This window comes from Lotus japonicus, chromosome 1 (assembly GCF_012489685.1).
Source record: "Lotus japonicus ecotype B-129 chromosome 1, LjGifu_v1.2".
NCBI classification, from domain to species: Eukaryota; Viridiplantae; Streptophyta; class Magnoliopsida; order Fabales; family Fabaceae; genus Lotus; species Lotus japonicus.
This window is the reverse complement of record NC_080041.1, coordinates 115,008,652-115,028,270: the sequence shown is the minus strand read 5'-3', so window position 1 is coordinate 115,028,270 and position 19,619 is coordinate 115,008,652. Positions and strand designations below refer to the sequence as shown.

General features: G+C 31.7%; 2 protein-coding genes across 2 annotated transcripts; both read right to left on the bottom strand.

Annotated features, from left to right (window-relative positions):
* Positions 1-215: 215 nt before the first annotated feature.
* On the bottom strand, positions 216-3,199 carry LOC130720351 (methyl jasmonate esterase 1-like). The gene is made up of 2 exons (XM_057570980.1): positions 3,087-3,199; positions 216-555 (listed from the first exon to the last, which is right to left on the bottom strand). The coding sequence occupies exons 1-2, from the start codon at positions 3,197-3,199 to the stop codon at positions 216-218; spliced, it is 453 nt and encodes a 150-aa protein (XP_057426963.1).
* On the bottom strand, positions 3,044-4,461 carry LOC130732483 (F-box/kelch-repeat protein At3g23880-like). The gene is made up of 2 exons (XM_057584521.1): positions 4,368-4,461; positions 3,044-4,087 (listed from the first exon to the last, which is right to left on the bottom strand). The coding sequence occupies exon 2, from the start codon at positions 4,072-4,074 to the stop codon at positions 3,319-3,321; it is 756 nt and encodes a 251-aa protein (XP_057440504.1). The 5' UTR covers positions 4,075-4,087; positions 4,368-4,461; the 3' UTR covers positions 3,044-3,318.
* Between the last annotated feature and the right edge of the window lie 15,158 nt (positions 4,462-19,619).

Below are 19,619 nucleotides of genomic sequence, written 5' to 3'. Positions count from 1 at the left end.
AACACTATGTATGAATTGAACTGACATATAAGAAAAAATAAAGTGTGAATGAAAAAACTAACACTCTTTTATTTTTTGAAGATATTTCCACAACCAGCAGTCACAAGACTAGTTCTCCGAGACTCTAAGATCACATTAAACAGGTAAATGTTTAAATAGTGTAAGATAGAAAGCAAATTACCTCTGAAAGAAGAGCTGGGTATGTGAGGTTTTCACTAAGCATCCCGCACATAAGCAGTAACAAAAACTGCAACTGAGATTTTCTCAGGGAACTTTTCCATAGCAACAGACGTGGATAACCCACCAACACTGTGACCCACAAGAATCACTTTTTCCTTCGGAGGAAGAGAAGCCAAAAATGTCATCAAAGGTTCATAGTACTCTGATATTGACATAATCTCCTGCACCTGCTTTGGGTTGATGCCAGAAGCAGCCAATTCAATTGTTGTAACATTGTGACCCTCAGATTTCAACCTAGTTGCCACCTTGTACCAGCACCATGCACCATGGCTGCCTCCATGAATTAGCACGAAGTGCACACTGTGAACACCATTGCTTAAGAAAGAAAGAAAAAATAAGATAAGAATCTGCACAATATTGTGCACCTTCCCTTTGAACATCTTATGAATTTGGGGGCTTTTTATGTTTGATTGTTTTCTGATTCTTAATGGCTACAGGGACCTTATACTTTGCTCCTTTATATAGATAGTTCAAGGCTAATAATTGCATTGTTGATAGACAGTGGCGGAACCAGAAATTTTGGGAAGTCTGGGCAAATTTTTTGACGTTGTCGCAAAATTTTTTTAGGTTCTTCTTGAGCAAATAATTAATTAGAGAAAAAATCAAATGATAATTACAACCCTAAGTATTCACTAGTTACTACTTACTAGTAATTATATTTATATCTATACAATGATACCAAAAAAGGACTAATTAATTAAAAAAAAATGAAAGGCCCATCAGATACAATTTTTAGTAGTGCCATGAAGGGCCCAACGAAAAAAACAAGAAGAAAAAGGTAGCAGACCAGCCAATAAGTAAAAAAAACACAATAAAAGAAAGAGTATAAAAAAAACGAAAAGATGGGCCAAAGGCCCGTGACATGATAGATGGGCCATTTTAGGGTTATCAGAACACCCATTTTTCTTAATAAGTTTTTTTATTTTCTATTTTCCATACACTTTCTCTCTCTCTACTGTTACCATTCACGTTCCATCTTCTTCTTCTTTTCTTTACCTCTCTGAAACCCTAGTTTCTACCTCTCCGTGCCGCCAGCCTCCTCTCCGCGCCGCCGGCCTCCTCTCCTCGCGTGTGCACTAGAATGACGATGCCACAACACCCAGGCCCCTTAGGTTTTCCCTTAGCTTTTAATTTTGCCCTTTTTTTCTTTTTTTTTTTGGCCCCAAAAGATAAACTCATCCAAAGAAAAAGAATTTTTTTTTCTCCAGAGCTCGGGCATAGACCCTAGCTAGCCAGGTGGTGAATCCGCCCCTGTTGATAGATAGTTGAACTCCTTAAGCATTTAGTTCAAGTTTCGATTTCAAGACAACTTATATCAAAAGATTATAATATTGTAATGATGAAAAAGTTAAACGCTAATTATAATATTGTATGTAATATTAATAATTTCTTACCATTTCATAGTCAGATTTTATTTTCAAAAAAGAGGCTAGTTTATTCCAAGTGCGCGACAAATCCGATCAAAGTCAATAGTATATATTTAAAAATTAATATCATTTCATAGATGTATGTTTTTTTTTATAAACCAAGAGAATTATATTGATGTGAAGCACAAGGGGTATTTCATAGATGTATGTGAGTATGTCTATTTAATTAGTCGTGCAAAATTAATGTCTACATATTATAGTAACATATACCGTTTCAATAAAAAAACTTATGGTAGGGGAGGTTCATGATTGATTATTAGCGGGTGTAATTTATCTTTCCAATGTAAAAAAAAATGTAACATATACTATTTCAATAAAAAAACATATATATTTCCTTTCAAAAGAAAAAAAACTAAATATATATATATATATATATATATATGTGTGTGTGTGTGTGTGACAGTTCATATACTCTCAGATGGTCTAATAAATGAAGTGTCAAAACACGTCTACTTAGTTAGCCAAAGTCCAAACTCTCAATGAGCGGGAATAGCTGAACTGAGGTACTTAAATAGGTCTGATCTATTTAAAAATCTTAGGACTTAAATCTGACCTCTTTGAATTTTAGGTCTGATCTATTTAAAAATCTTAGGACTTCAATCTAAATCTGACATCTTAAGTAGGGATGAAAGTAAACTAGTTTATGTTGGATTTTTAAGAGTTGGTTTAAAATCATACTTCATATTAAAGTGTTTAAATATGTCAAAAATTAATTTCTAAATAGACTTTCTTTTTTAAAAGTTAATTTCTAAATAGACTTATATATTTGAATATCTGAATCAACTCTTTTTTCTCAATCATTTTATCTATGCAACAACTAATGAGGTTGAGATTTATTGTCTAAACTAAAATATATTATAGAAGTTGAGATTTATGCTAGAAACAAACAATAAAGGGTTTGCTTGATGTGATTAAAATAGGGGGGTTATGTTCTCTAATGTCAGAGAATGAGTATTGGGTGTCCATGGTTAGCGAATGAGTAGAGTGTTCAGTGCTACATGAATACCCGTCTCTCTTCAAGCTAAAATAATGGAAAGAACAATGAACTCACCAACATTAACATAGTAAGAAGTAAGAGCATCATGGAGAATTACTCGTAATAACAAGGAAAAAATATTACAGATAGAGTACATAAAAAGTTAAAAAGATAACGATGAAGTAAGGAAAATATGCTAAGCTCACGTGCGTTTAATTCCTACAAGCATATCATAACCAGAGCCCTCAAACATAATTTCATACGGACTCTTGTTATCTTCACTGGTAGTTTCATTATTCTACCTATCACTTCTGATAGTTCAATACTTGATAATGCCACAAGATTTCACAAGGTGGTTAAGCACCATTCTCATTTGTAATTGTCATCATCTTACTTAGCTTTGCTCACTGACATCAGGGAGTGAGAAGATTGATTCTGTATACATGGGCACCGAGTGTTCTGGAGAATGTTGAAGACTGCGTTCCTCTAGCTGCTCTCCTTTATCAGTATATTTCACAAGTCCTCCTGCACTATCCATAACAATATATATCACCATTTTTTGTAGAATATAATGGGGAAAAGTAGAATATGTCACACATAGATAGAACAAGAGTCTTGGTCCAAGATGACTGCACTTTGTATTTTTCCATAATCCATATTTCAAGTGTATTAGGATCACACTCCATATCTGATAGACTCAAAAAAACTTCCATACACCCACAAATCACAGGATGAAAGATTTTGGGCAACATCATCTGGGACGGGTATCTCTAAAAGTCTCTTTTCCATTAAATCAAAGACAATAATAGCATCTGAGCTATCAGGATCCAACCAGTGAATGGCTTCGTTGAAGAGCAACCCGGGTATTGGCTGACTAGCGTAGTTCCAGAGAGGCAAATAAGTACCCTCACTAAATATCCACTTATTAGCTCTCAATGAGAAAAATTGCACATGTGAGGATCTTGGATGAAAGGACACTATAACCACCAAGTAGTCATCCTCTAATGAATCATAACCAAAACCACATAAATAAGTATCCGTGTAAAGAGGACATGAAGGTATTGGTTTGTGGACACGTGTGGATGGATTCCACAGGTAAAGTGTTTTCTTAGATTCCAATAACAGAAAGCCTCTACACGAACCTACAATTTGAGTACGAGAGCGGGTAGGCAAAAAGTCAACATTTATTGCTTGAGAGATAGGATTAGAGTGAAGCGATCCATCTAAGTCCATGGTTTGAATACCAAAACCAGTATCGAACACGAGTCTAGGTGTAGCAAGTTGAAAATGTGATATTGCAAAGTTGGGAGCGGATATGAGAGAGCGCCAAAACTTGCACACAGCCTTGAAGCGTACAAGAGACTTGACCGGCAATCTCAGCAGGATTCCAGTTATCAAATCTTGAGGCAGATGCTGGGTTTGAGTGTCCATGCTTGAGAAAATACTATAGACATAATATGGAAATATAGAAACAGAAAGTCAACAATTTGTAGGCTTATCAGGAAGTGAGATACATAACTAACTAAGATAGAATTATCCCAAGGTTTTTGTTATGATCAAGATAAATTGTGATGTTCGTATGTATATCATCACTATGTATGAATTCAATCAGAAATTCTAATAAATATTGAATGACAAGTTTGTTTCAGTTTCTGATTGATGTGTTGTGTGTATTCAAAATGTGTACCAGTTAATGGAGATTGGAGAGAGTGAAACTGATTTACCTCGACTCGAACAGAGGCGTCGAACGCGGCGATATCTGGAGGAAAGGCACCGTGAAAGGACGGCGGCAGAGCAGTAGCGAAACCAAATCTAAACGCAGCCTCCAGTTTTCAAATTAAAAGAATTTCATTTTCTAATTCGGAAAACGACGTGGTTTCCTAATTTTCATTTTTTTTTTTGGAAATGACCTAATTTCAAATTAAAACTTCTGCATTTTCTATTTTCTTCCATCTCTGTCAAAAATCTACACCCCACCTCATTTTATATAGAGACAAATTTAGTGACGAAAAATATTCTTCACTAATAATTAGTTATTATTTAAATTGGTAATCAATAATTTCAAAAAATGTTTTCAATATAATCCAATAAATTTAAAGATGAAAATACCGCAGTCCTGCTCATTCTCTCAATCGTGTTCTTCCTCCGTAAATTCACAATGCGAATTCTGCAATAGCACACCTGATCGGTTTACAAACCATGTCTCGAACATAATGAAACATCACAGTCCCAGGGCCGGCCCAAGGGTAAAGCCACCCAAGCAAGGGCTTTAGACCTCCAATTTTTTTTTGTTTTTTCTTAAGTAAAAAAGGCCTCCGATTTTACTTTTATTAAGTAAAAAAGGCCCTCAAAATTAAAATTAACAAAATTTTATATTAGATCAAACATGTTTCAAGGCCCCCAAAATTAAAATTCGCTTTAAGCCTCATTTGGTGTTGGGCCGGCCCTGCACAGTCCTACTCATTCTCTCAATCGCGTTCTTCCTCCGTAAATTCACAATGCAAATTCTGCAATATCACACCTGATCGGTTTACAAACCATATCTCGAACATAGTGAGACATGCTTGTGTTTTCATATTTGGTAATAATTCAATTTCAATCAAACTAATCTCTTTATACCTCCAATTTTTAAAATTGGATTGTAGATCCAAAAACCAACACAAATGGGTGAAGAAAATAGAGAAACAAAATTTAGAAATATAAAGTGGATAGGAGGTTATTAGAAAATCAGGGTAAATGACTTACGCTATTCAATTTAATTAATTTTACATTCATGAATGGATGGACTGAATGGGTGTGGAAGGTTCCTGAAGAAATGATTTCTTCTAACATTTGTACTATCTGTCATTCTCTAGCTCATAACACGATTAAAATATATTAAAAAAAACTTATGGCAAAGGAAAATAAAATAAAACCAATGTATATTACTAAATCATATAATTAAAGATGATTATTTCATTAAGAGTAGGGCTTCCTCAAACTCAATTGTAGGTTAGAGGATGAAGTACAAAGTTTTCAGACAATGTAGTTTTGTATGGACTAGGGCAGGGGCAACACAACATTATAATAGTGCATTTGCAACAAGGAAAATGTGAACGATCCACCCCTTGTTCGTTTCCTTTGATGTCTGCATTATCAGTCTTTATTGCTTTTTCTATCCCTTGTGCGCTTCCCACACAATTTACAGTGCTTACAATAGCAAGAAGCAATACTATCAACTTCAATATAATATTCATAGAAGCCATTATTTTCCAATGTGTTTGGAAGATAAAACCAAGAAGCCTCACTTCTGATGTGTAATACAAATCTAGGCATATTTATATGCACAAAATGAGTTTTTTTTTTAATTCATACATATTGGGAAGATAACTAATGAGTTTATTGAAAATGAAATTTTTAAATATCATTTAAATTTCAATTATATATTAAACATCATATTATTTTTTTTTTAAAATGGAATAAGTATTATTATAAATAGCCTGAGCAGAAACTCAAAACAGTAACCAAGTACAATCTGAGCTGTAAAAAGTAAAAGCACAAGATGAAACCTAACCTGTGCTAAAAACCCACCACCAACCCACAGAATGACTCTGGCGATCCCAGGAAGGAGCCTCATTAAAACCTTACTTGGAAAAACCCAATGGGATAAAAACCAAGCAAGGAAAAAGAGTACTCCAAACCTGGGTAGTCACTCTGCACAAGTACAAAACAATACCACAAACATTAGATGACCAAAGATACACTAGTGGAGTTCAAAGACCCTGAACAACACAATTGTACATAAGGTTCACATAAATCAGCAGCATAACCAGGCCCTTGACTGTTCGGAACGTAGCAGCAACAAAAATGTCCCCAGCAGCAACAACAACCAGCAAGGTACCAGCAACAGCAATCATTTTCGTAACAATGACAGAAGCACGAGTAACATCAACCAAATTCGCAGGAAACAGCACACCAGCAGCAGCACAAAAAACAGCAACAGCAGCAAACAGCAAAGGAAACAACAGCGCAACAGCAACAGGAAAACAGCAAACGGCTACAACGGCACCAGCAAACCAGCAACAGCAACAAGAATAACAGCAACGGCGGAGAACCAGACAAGGCATGGAGATAATTTGGAACCATCATCAAACCAAAGTATGCAAAGCTTTATACCTGCTGAGATCAAAGACCATTAACAAACAATTTCATATAAGTTTCACAAAAATCAGCATCATATCCCGGCCCTTGACTGTTTTGAATATAGCAGCAACAAAAATGGCACCAGCAGCAACAACAAACAGCCAGATACAACATCAGCAAGGACTTGCGTAACAATGTCAGACACACCAACACCAGCACCAGCACCAGCACCAGCAACCAATTTCGCAGGAAAACAGCACACCAGCAAACAGCACAAAAATCAGCAACAGCAGCAAAAAGCAACAGTAAACAACAGCGCAACAGCAACAGGAAAAGATCAAACAGCTACAACAGCACCAGCAAACCAGCAAACAGCAACAGGAATAACAGTGGATAATAATTTAAAAATATATTATCATATAATAAAATATAATACTATATCGTATTAAAATTTAACACTAATAAAATAAATTTTTTATAATTTTAAAATTAAATATTAAATATATTTTTAATATTAATACTTAATAATGACTTAGTTTTTTAATATAATGTTAATCATTAAAAAATTTACTTTATCTTGACATTAATAAAAATATTAATTAGTTATTAATAATATTTTATATTATTCATAATATTTATTTATATTGTAATAAAGTTTGGATTATGCATTAACAACAATATTAATTAGTTACTATCATCATAATATTAATTAGTAATTGTAAAACATTTTAATTTATTATACAGAAAATTAATTTTTAATATTTCTTAAATTTGAGTTATTTTTGAAAATTTAAGAACATTCTTATTTAACTGTCCGGGAGGAGAAGAAACACACATATTAAGGAGTGCAATTAATTTTGTTGGTTTTAATAAAAGTATTATTTGTTTTTCATTTTTACCCTTTAGATTGCATTTTATCTTTCTTCATTTATTGTTTCTACAAGGGTATTACTTGGAAAAACTTTCATTAATGCTCTCTTGAAATTATAAGTGGACAGATATATAGGAACACAATATTTTCTTCAAAGTGGACAGTTAAATAGGAACGGAGAGAGTATGAAATATGATAATAATAATAGAAATAAAACATAAAAGTGACCTGATATTTACTTTAATAAAAATATAAATTAGTTTTTAATGATATTTCATAATAATTACTCTTATAGAAAATTTTATTTTCTCATATAAAAAGTAAAATTAATACTATTTTAATTATAAATATTAAACACAAGTTAATGAAATTCTTAACAATAATAAATTAAAACTATTTATTATTTTATAAATGCAAAATATGCTAACTATTCAAGTTTGGCACACCCTCCGGTCACTATTATAAGTAAAAGTTGACTTTTTAGATTCATTCAATAAATGATGTATGTGACCATTTTAATGACCACATACATCATTTATTGAATGAATCTAAAAAATTAAATTTTGCTTATAATAGTGACCAGAGGGTGTATGTATCTAAAAAAAATATTGACTTGATTTTACACTGATAAAAATATTAATTGCTTAGAGGAGGAATTAGGAAGAATTGACCTGGTTGCCATTATAAGTCTTAATATTAATACTTTTTGTTGTGCATGTATTTTGGGGTTTTTATCCGTGTTTTGGGTTTTTTGGTTTAAGTTTTAGTATATGTTTCTCTCTTCTTGGGGATTTGGAGTTTAAGGAATTTCTCGGTCAAGGATGAAATGTAATAAAGTGACAAACGAAAAAGGGATTTGAATTGTGATCTAGAAAAACTTCTTAGTTTTCGAACGATTATATTTTCTAAAACGTTTTCGCAATCGTTTAGTGCAACAGATGTAAGACTAATGAAGGAATTGTATTCTGTGATTATTATTGATACTAGACAACGTATTTATACAAGAGAGTTGACTAAACAATTAAATATAAACAAATCTAAATCTGATTACATACCTAATTAAATCGGTAAATAAATAAAGAATATAGTAACCTAATATTCTATTCTATTCTAAAACACCCCCGCAGTCGAAGCTGGAGGTTCACCGATGCTGAGACTAGAGCAAAAATTATCAAAAAGAACTCGAGGTAGGTCGTTTGTGAAAATAAAATACCCTTCAAACACGTGGACGGCCGAAGAAAATTATGTTTGACCTGTAGAGGAGGAACCACTGTTAGCGTAAGGAACAACCGTTGGCGTCGGAGAGCCGAGATCGGAGTGTGATCTGCCATAGGATGGATCAGGGAAATTTTTTTTTTCTTAGGTTGCTGGCAAGAGCGGTTAAACCGGAGGAGAACCTGTCCGGGTCGAATCGGGTTGGTGGTTCGGTTTGGTCAAACCGCTAATGGGCTGGGTGGCTCAAAAGGACACGCGGGTCAAAGCTGTTGAAAGATGGTCGCGGGTCAAATCATGTGGATCTGAAGATTCACGGGTCGATTAGCTACCAAACAAGGGCAACAGTTGAGAGAGGGACCTTGCAGTGGCAGCGCGAGGGTCGGAGGAGGGAAACCTATGGCTGGCGGTGCCGATGGAGGTGCATGGAGACGAGCGCGACCGTGAGGTAAGCGTCTGGTGGTTGTGTCGTCGTGACCGGAGCGTGAGGTACGCGGTTGGAGGTGCTGCGGCGCTTCAAGGAGTGCAGCGGCCGAAAGGGGAGCGGCGGCGGCTGCTCTAGTTTTGGGCAGCGACAGCTTGTGGGAAGGAAAAGGGACTCAAATTGCACAGGATTCACTAACCATTACACTTATACTCTTGAAAATTGTTATCACTCAATATATGATAAAGGATGTATCTAGCGTTTGAACTTAACAAAGATTTTTTTTGAACAAGATGATCAGGGGAAGATGATAGAAAAGTGATTTTAGGGATAATTTCATTTTTTGAATTAGTTTTTTTTTATATTCTGATGTGTCATATGTGGTGGTGTAATTAGTAAAAAGGAATCCAAATAAGAATATTCTATTTAGATTCAAACAGAGACTAGTATGGGAACTCAATTGTCACAAATTGATCTTACTTGTACCAAAACTGCTCGTTTCAAACAAAGGGGGCTCAAATTGCACAAATGCCTAATATTAAGGACGAAAAGTGCAATAAAGTCTAAAATATTTTACCATTTGACTAAAAATACAAAATATAATTTGGGAAAATTAAATAAAAAGTGTTGTTTTAACCAACTACCTTCTAAGTTGTCTTTAAAATGTCCTATGATTTAAACTCAACTTTTATTAATGTATTTGAAGAAATCCATTCAATAAACAATTAAGTGAACACTATTGCATACATTTTGTTTTCATATCATTAAAATACATAGACTTTTTTGTCTTATATTCTTCTTGCAATTTCGATTTGGCAGTAGTAAAGGCCAAAGATCTGCCAAGAGTGCAACTCCTAAAATTCAAACTCCTGACACAGGGTTCAAATGACCACCTTTTACTACTGCGACTGAAACTAATTGGATAAATAATAGAGTAAAGTACACTCACCCCCTAAAGGTTTGTTAGAATTACACTCCAACTCATTCTTATCTAAAATCTACACCCCACCTCATTATATATAGTGGCAAATTAAGTGACGAAAAATATTCTAAACTAATAATTAGTTATTATTTAAATTGGTAATCAATAGTTTCAAAAATTATTTTCAATATAATCCAATAAATTTAAAAATGAAAACATCACAGTCCTCCTCATTCTCTCAATCGTGTTCTTCCTCCGAAAATTCACAATGCAAATTCTGCAATAGCGCACCTGACCGGTTTATAAACCATATCTCGAACATAGCGAAACATGCTTGTTATTTCATATTTTGTAATAATTCAATTTCAATCAAAATAATCTCTTTATACCTCCAATTTTCAAAATTGGATTGTAGACCCAAAAAGCAACACAAATGGGTGAAGAAAATAGAGAAACAAAATTTAGAAATATGAAGTGGATCAGAGGTTATTAGAAATATCAGGGTAAATGAATTACGCTATACAATTAAATTTATTTTACATTCATGAATGGATGGACTGAATGGGTGTGGAAGGTTCATGAAGAAATGATTTCTTTTGAAATTCGTACTATCTGTCATTCTCTAGCTCATAACACGATTCAAATGTATTAAAAAAACTTATGGCAAAGGAAAATAAAATACAACCAATGTATATTACTGAATCATATAATTAAAGATGATTATTTCATTAAGAGTAGGGCTTCCTCAAACTCAATTGTAGGTTAGAGGATGAAGTAAAAGGTTTTCAGACAATGTAGTTTTATAAGGACTAGGGCAGGGGCAACACAACATTATAATAGTGCATTTGCAACAAGGAAAATGTGAACGATCCACCCCTTGTACGTTTCCTTTGATGTCTGCATTATTAGTCTTTATTGCTTTTTCTATCCCTTGTGTGCTTCCCTCACAATTTACAGTGCTCACAATAGCAAGAAGCAATACTATCAACTTCAATACAACATTCATAGAAGCCATTATTTTCCAATGTGTTTGGTAGATAAAACTAAGAAGCCTCACTTCTGATGTGTAATACAAATCTAGGCATATTTATATGCACAAAATGAGTTTTTTAATATAATGTTAATCATCAAAAAAATTACTTTATCTTGACATTAATAAAAATCTTAATTAGTTATTAATCATATTTTATATTATTCATAATATTTATTTATATTGTAATAAAGTTTGGATTATGCATTAACAACAATATTAATTAGTTACTATCATCATAATATTAATTAGTAATTGTAAAACATTTTAATTTACTATACAGAAAATTAATTTTTAATATTTCTTAAATTTGAGTTATTTTTGAAAATTTAAGAAATATGAAAGATGATAATAATAATAGAAATAAAAAATAAAAGTGTCTTGAAATTTACATTAATAAAAATATTAATTAGTTTTTAATGATATTTCATAATAATTACTCTTATAGAAAATTTTAATTTCTCATATAAAAAGTAAAATTAATACTATTTTAATTATAAATATTAAACACAAGTTAATGAAATTCCTAAAAATAATAAATTAAAACTATTTATTATTTTATAAATGCAAAATATGCTAACTATTCAAGTTTGGTACACCCACCGGTCACTATTATAAGTAAAATTTAACTTTTTAGATTCATTCAATAAATGATGTATGTGACCATTTTAATGACCACATACATCATTTATTGAATGAATCTAAAAAATTAACTTTTGCTTATAATAGTGACCAGATGGTGTATGATCTAAAAAAAAATATTGACTTGATTTTACACTGATAACAATATTAATTGCTTAGAGGAGGAATTAGGAAGAATTGACCTGGGTGCCATTATAAGTCTTAATATTAATACTTTTTGTTGTGCATGTATTTTGGGGTTTTTATCCGTGTTTTGGGTTTTTTGGTTTAAGTTTTAGTATATGTTTCTCTCTTTTTGGGGATTTGGAGTTTAAGGAATTTCTCGGTCAAGGATGAAATGTAATAAAGTGACTTTCGAAAAGGGGATTTGAATTGTGTTCTAGAAAAACGTCTTAGTTTTCGAACGATTATATTTTCTATAATGTTTTCGCAATCGTTTTGTGCAACGTATGTAAGATTAATGAAGGAATTGTATGATTATTCTTGATACTAGACAACGTATTTATACAAGAGAGTATTCTATGATTATTATTGATACTAGACAACGTATTTATACAAGAGAGTTGACTAAACAATAAAATATAAACAAATCTAAATCTGATTACATACGTAATTATATCGGTAATACATAAAGAACATAGTAACCTAATATTCTATTATATTTTAGTCTAAAACACCCCCGCAGTCGAAGCTGAAGGTGCACCGATGCTGAGACTAGACAAAATATTATTAAAAAGAACTCGAGGTAGGTCGTTTGTGAAAATAAGATACCCTTCAAACACGTAGACGGCCGGAGAAAATTATGTTTGACCTGTAGAGGAGGAACCACTGTTAGCGTAAGGAGCAACCGTTGGCGTCGGTGAGCCGAGATCGGAGTGTGATCTGCCATAGGATGGATCAGGGAATTTTTTTTTTCTTAGGTTGCTGGTAAGAGCGGTTCAACCGGAGGTGAACCGATCCGGGTCGAATCAGGTGGGTTCGAGTTGGTCAAACCGCTAATGGGCTAGATCTCTCAAAAGGACACGCAGGTCAAAGCTGTTGAAAGATGGTCGCGGGTCAAATCATGTGGATCTGAAGATTCACGGGTCGATTAGCTACCAAACAAGGGCAGGATTCACTAACCATCAAACTTATACTCTTGAAAATTGTTATCAGTCAAAATATGATAAAGGATGTATCTAGCGTTTGAACTTAACAAAGATATTTTTTGAACAAGATGATCAGGTGAAGATGATAGAAGAGTGATTTTACGGATAATTTCATTTTTTTAATTAGTTTTTTTTTTAATATTCTGATGTGTCATATGTGGTGGTGTAATTAGTAAAAAGGAATCCAGATAAGAATATTCTATTTTGATTCAAATAGAGACTAATAGGGGGACTCAATTGTCACAAATTGATCTTACTTGTACCAAAACTGCTCGTTTCAAACAAAGGGGACTCAAATTGCACAAAGGCGTAATATTGGGGACGAAAAGTGCAATTAAGTCTTAAATATTTTACTTTTTGGCCAAAAATAAAAAATAAAATTTGGGAAAATTAAATAAAAAGATTTGTTTTGACCAACTACCTTTTGTCTTTAAAATGTCCTTTGATTTAAACTGGACTTTTATTAATGTATTTTAGGAAATCCATTCAATAAAAAATTAAGTGAACACTATTGTATACATTTTGTTTTCATATCATTAAAATACATAGACTTTTTTGTCTTATATTTTTCTTGCAATTTCGATCTGGCTGTGGTAAAGGCCAAAGATCTGTCAAGAGTGCACCTCCTAAAATTCAAACTCCTGACACAGGGTTCAAATGACCACCTTTTACTACTGCGATTGAAACTCATTGGATAAATAATAGAGTAAAGTACACTCACCCCCCTCAAGGTTTGTTAGAATTACACTCCACCCCATTCTTATCTAAAATCTACACCCCACCTCATTATATATAGAGGCAAATTAAGTGATTGAATATATTCTTCACTAATAATGAGTTATTATTTAAATTGGTAATCAATAGTATCAAAAATTATTTTCAATATAATCCAATAAATTTAAAAATGAAAACGTCAAAGTCCTCCTCATTCTCTCAATCGTGTTTTTCCTCCGTAAATTCACAATGCAAATTCTGCAATAGCACACCTGACCGGTTTACAAACCTTATCTCGAACATAGCGAAACAAGCTAATGTTTTCATATATGGCAATAATTCAATTTCAATCAAAATAATCTCTTTATACCTCCAATTTTCAAAATTGATTGTAGACCCAAAAAGCAACACAAATGAGTGAAGAAAATAGAGAAACAAAATTTAGAAATATGAGGTGGATCAGAGGTTATTAGAAATATTAGGGTAAATGACTTACGCCATTCAATTTAATTTATTTTACATTCATGAATCATCGGATGGACTGAATGGGTGTGGAAGGTTCATGAAGAAATGATTTCTTTTGAAATTCGTACTATCTGTCATTCTCTAGCTCATAACACGATTCAAATGTATTAAAAAAACTTATGGCAAAGGAAAATAAAATACAACCAATGTATATTACTGAATCATATAATTAAAGATGATTATTTCATTAAGAGTAGGGCTTCCTCAAACTCAATTGTAGGTTAGAGGATGAAGTAAAAGGTTTTCAGACAATGTAGTTTTATAAGGACTAGGGCAGGGGCAACACAACATTATAATAGTGCATTTGCAACAAGGAAAATGTGAACGATCCACCCCTTGTACGTTTCCTTTGATGTCTGCATTATTAGTCTTTATTGCTTTTTCTATCCCTTGTGTGCTTCCCTCACAATTTACAGTGCTCACAATAGCAAGAAGCAATACTATCAACTTCAATACAACATTCATAGAAGCCATTATTTTCCAATGTGTTTGGTAGATAAAACTAAGAAGCCTCACTTCTGATGTGTAATACAAATCTAGGCATATTTATATGCACAAAATGAGTTTTTTAATATAATGTTAATCATCAAAAAAATTACTTTATCTTGACATTAATAAAAATCTTAATTAGTTATTAATCATATTTTATATTATTCATAATATTTATTTATATTGTAATAAAGTTTGGATTATGCATTAACAACAATATTAATTAGTTACTATCATCATAATATTAATTAGTAATTGTAATACATTTTAATTTACTATACAGAAAATTAATTTTTAATATTTCTTAAATTTGAGTTATTTTTGAAAATTTAAGAAATATGAAAGATGATAATAATAATAGAAATAAAAAATAAAAGTGTCTTGAAATTTACATTAATAAAAATATTAATTAGTTTTTAATGATATTTCATAATAATTACTCTTATAGAAAATTTTAATTTCTCATATAAAAAGTAAAATTAATACTATTTTAATTATAAATATTAAACACAAGTTAATGAAATTCCTAAAAATAATAAATTAAAACTATTTATTATTTTATAAATGCAAAATATGCTAACTATTCAAGTTTGGTACACCCACCGGTCACTATTATAAGTAAAATTTAACTTTTTAGATTCATTCAATAAATGATGTATGTGACCATTTTAATGACCACATACATCATTTATTGAATGAATCTAAAAAATTAACTTTTGCTTATAATAGTGACCAGATGGTGTATGATCTAAAAAAAAATATTGACTTGATTTTACACTGATAACAATATTAATTGCTTAGAGGAGGAATTAGGAAGAATTGACCTGGGTGCCATTATAAGTCTTAATATTAATACTTTTTGTTGTGCATGTATTTTGGGGTTTTTATCCGTGTTTTGGGTTTTTTGGTTTAAGTTTTAGTATATGTTTCTCTCTTTTTGGGGATTTGGAGTTTAAGGAATTTCTCGGTCAAGGATGAAATGTAATAAAGTGACTTTCGAAAAGGGGATTTGAATTGTGTTCTAGAAAAACGTCTTAGTTTTCGAACGATTATATTTTCTATAATGTTTTCGCAATCGTTTTGTGCAACGTATGTAAGATTAATGAAGGAATTGTATGATTATTCTTGATACTAGACAACGTATTTATACAAGAGAGTATTCTATGATTATTATTGATACTAGACAACGTATTTATACAAGAGAGTTGACTAAACAATAAAATATAAACAAATCTAAATCTGATTACATACGTAATTATATCGGTAATACATAAAGAACATAGTAACCTAATATTCTATTATATTTTAGTCTAAAACACCCCCGCAGTCGAAGCTGAAGGTGCACCGATGCTGAGACTAGACAAAATATTATTAAAAAGAACTCGAGGTAGGTCGTTTGTGAAAATAAGATACCCTTCAAACACGTAGACGGCCGGAGAAAATTATGTTTGACCTGTAGAGGAGGAACCACTGTTAGCGTAAGGAGCAACCGTTGGCGTCGGTGAGCCGAGATCGGAGTGTGATCTGCCATAGGATGGATCAGGGAATTTTTTTTTTCTTAGGTTGCTGGTAAGAGCGGTTCAACCGGAGGTGAACCGATCCGGGTCGAATCAGGTGGGTTCGAGTTGGTCAAACCGCTAATGGGCTAGATCTCTCAAAAGGACACGCAGGTCAAAGCTGTTGAAAGATGGTCGCGGGTCAAATCATGTGGATCTGAAGATTCACGGGTCGATTAGCTACCAAACAAGGGCAGGATTCACTAACCATCAAACTTATACTCTTGAAAATTGTTATCAGTCAAAATATGATAAAGGATGTATCTAGCGTTTGAACTTAACAAAGATATTTTTTGAACAAGATGATCAGGTGAAGATGATAGAAGAGTGATTTTACGGATAATTTCATTTTTTTAATTAGTTTTTTTTTTAATATTCTGATGTGTCATATGTGGTGGTGTAATTAGTAAAAAGGAATCCAGATAAGAATATTCTATTTTGATTCAAATAGAGACTAATAGGGGGACTCAATTGTCACAAATTGATCTTACTTGTACCAAAACTGCTCGTTTCAAACAAAGGGGACTCAAATTGCACAAAGGCGTAATATTGGGGACGAAAAGTGCAATTAAGTCTTAAATATTTTACTTTTTGGCCAAAAATAAAAAATAAAATTTGGGAAAATTAAATAAAAAGATTTGTTTTGACCAACTACCTTATAAGTTGTCTTTAAAATGTCCTTTGATTTAAACTGGACTTTTATTAATGTATTTTAGGAAATCCATTCAATAAAAAATTAAGTGAACACTATTGTATACATTTTGTTTTCATATCATTAAAATACATAGACTTTTTTGTCTTATATTTTTCTTGCAATTTCGATCTGGCTGTGGTAAAGGCCAAAGATCTGTCAAGAGTGCACCTCCTAAAATTCAAACTCCTGACACAGGGTTCAAATGACCACCTTTTACTACTGCGATTGAAACTCATTGGATAAATAATAGAGTAAAGTACACTCACCCCCCTCAAGGTTTGTTAGAATTACACTCCACCCCATTCTTATCTAAAATCTACACCCCACCTCATTATATATAGAGGCAAATTAAGTGATTGAATATATTCTTCACTAATAATGAGTTATTATTTAAATTGGTAATCAATAGTATCAAAAATTATTTTCAATATAATCCAATAAATTTAAAAATGAAAACGTCAAAGTCCTCCTCATTCTCTCAATCGTGTTTTTCCTCCGTAAATTCACAATGCAAATTCTGCAATAGCACACCTGACCGGTTTACAAACCTTATCTCGAACATAGCGAAACAAGCTAATGTTTTCATATATGGCAATAATTCAATTTCAATCAAAATAATCTCTTTATACCTCCAATTTTCAAAATTGATTGTAGACCCAAAAAGCAACACAAATGAGTGAAGAAAATAGAGAAACAAAATTTAGAAATATGAGGTGGATCAGAGGTTATTAGAAATATTAGGGTAAATGACTTACGCCATTCAATTTAATTTATTTTACATTCATGAATCATCGGATGGACTGAATGGGTGTGGAAGGTTCATGAAGAAATGATTTCTTTTGAAATTCGTACTATCTGTCATTCTCTAGCTCATAACACGATTCAAATGTATTAAAAAAACTTATGGCAAAGGAAAATAAAATACAACCAATGTATATTACTGAATCATATAATTAAAGATGATTATTTCATTAAGAGTAGGGCTTCCTCAAACTCAATTGTAGGTTAGAGGATGAAGTAAAAGGTTTTCAGACAATGTAGTTTTATAAGGACTAGGGCAGGGGCAACACAACATTATAATAGTGCATTTGCAACAAGGAAAATGTGAACGATCCACCCCTTGTACGTTTCCTTTGATGTCTGCATTATTAGTCTTTATTGCTTTTTCTATCCCTTGTGTGCTTCCCTCACAATTTACAGTGCTCACAATAGCAAGAAGCAATACTATCAACTTCAATACAACATTCATAGAAGCCATTATTTTCCAATGTGTTTGGTAGATAAGACTAAGAAGCCTCACTTATGATGTGTAATACAAATCTAGGCATATTTATATGCACAAAATGAGTTTTTTAATATAATGTTAATCATCAAAAAAATTACTTTATCTTGACATTAATAAAAATCTTAATTAGTTATTAATCATATTTTATATTATTCATAATATTTATTTATATTGTAATAAAGTTTGGATTATGCATTAACAACAATATTAATTAGTTACTATCATCATAATATTAATTAGTAATTGTAAAACATTTTAATTTACTATACAGAAAATTAATTTTTAATATTTCTTAAATTTGAGTTATTTTTGAAAATTTAAGAAATATGAAAGATGATAATAATAATAGAAATAAAAAATAAAAGTGTCTTGAAATTTACATTAATAAAAATATTAATTAGTTTTTAATGATATTTCATAATAATTACTCTTATAGAAAATTTTAATTTCTCATATAAAAAGTAAAATTAATACTATTTTAATTATAAATATTAAACACAAGTTAATGAAATTCCTAAAAATAATAAATTAAAACTATTTATTATTTTATAAATGCAAAATATGCTAACTATTCAAGTTTGGTACACCCACCGGTCACTATTATAAGTAAAATTTAACTTTTTAGATTCATTCAATAAATGATGTATGTGACCATTTTAATGACCACATACATCATTTATTGAATGAATCTAAAAAATTAACTTTTGCTTATAATAGTGACCAGATGGTGTATGATCTAAAAAAAAATATTGACTTGATTTTACACTGATAACAATATTAATTGCTTAGAGGAGGAATTAGGAAGAATTGACCTGGGTGCCATTATAAGTCTTAATATTAATACTTTTTGTTGTGCATGTATTTTGGGGTTTTTATCCGTGTTTTGGGTTTTTTGGTTTAAGTTTTAGTATATGTTTCTCTCTTTTTGGGGATTTGGAGTTTAAGGAATTTCTCGGTCAAGGATGAAATGTAATAAAGTGACTTTCGAAAAGGGGATTTGAATTGTGTTCTAGAAAAACGTCTTAGTTTTCGAACGATTATATTTTCTATAATGTTTTCGCAATCGTTTTGTGCAACGTATGTAAGATTAATGAAGGAATTGTATGATTATTCTTGATACTAGACAACGTATTTATACAAGAGAGTATTCTATGATTATTATTGATACTAGACAACGTATTTATACAAGAGAGTTGACTAAACAATAAAATATAAACAAATCTAAATCTGATTACATACGTAATTATATCGGTAATACATAAAGAACATAGTAACCTAATATTCTATTATATTTTAGTCTAAAACACCCCCGCAGTCGAAGCTGAAGGTGCACCGATGCTGA

Excerpts from the sequence above, each read along its gene's own strand:
- LOC130720351 (XM_057570980.1), bottom strand. The coding sequence starts at position 3,199 with ATGGTGATATATATTGTTATGGATAGTGCAGGAGGACTTGTGAAATAT. Across the intron at positions 556-3,086 it reads CCAGAACACTCGGTGCCCAT|CAATGGTGTTCACAGTGTGC; the intron begins GTATACAGAATC and ends TTCTTTCTTAAG.
- LOC130732483 (XM_057584521.1), bottom strand. The coding sequence starts at position 4,074 with ATGGACACTCAAACCCAGCATCTGCCTCAAGATTTGATAACTGGAATC.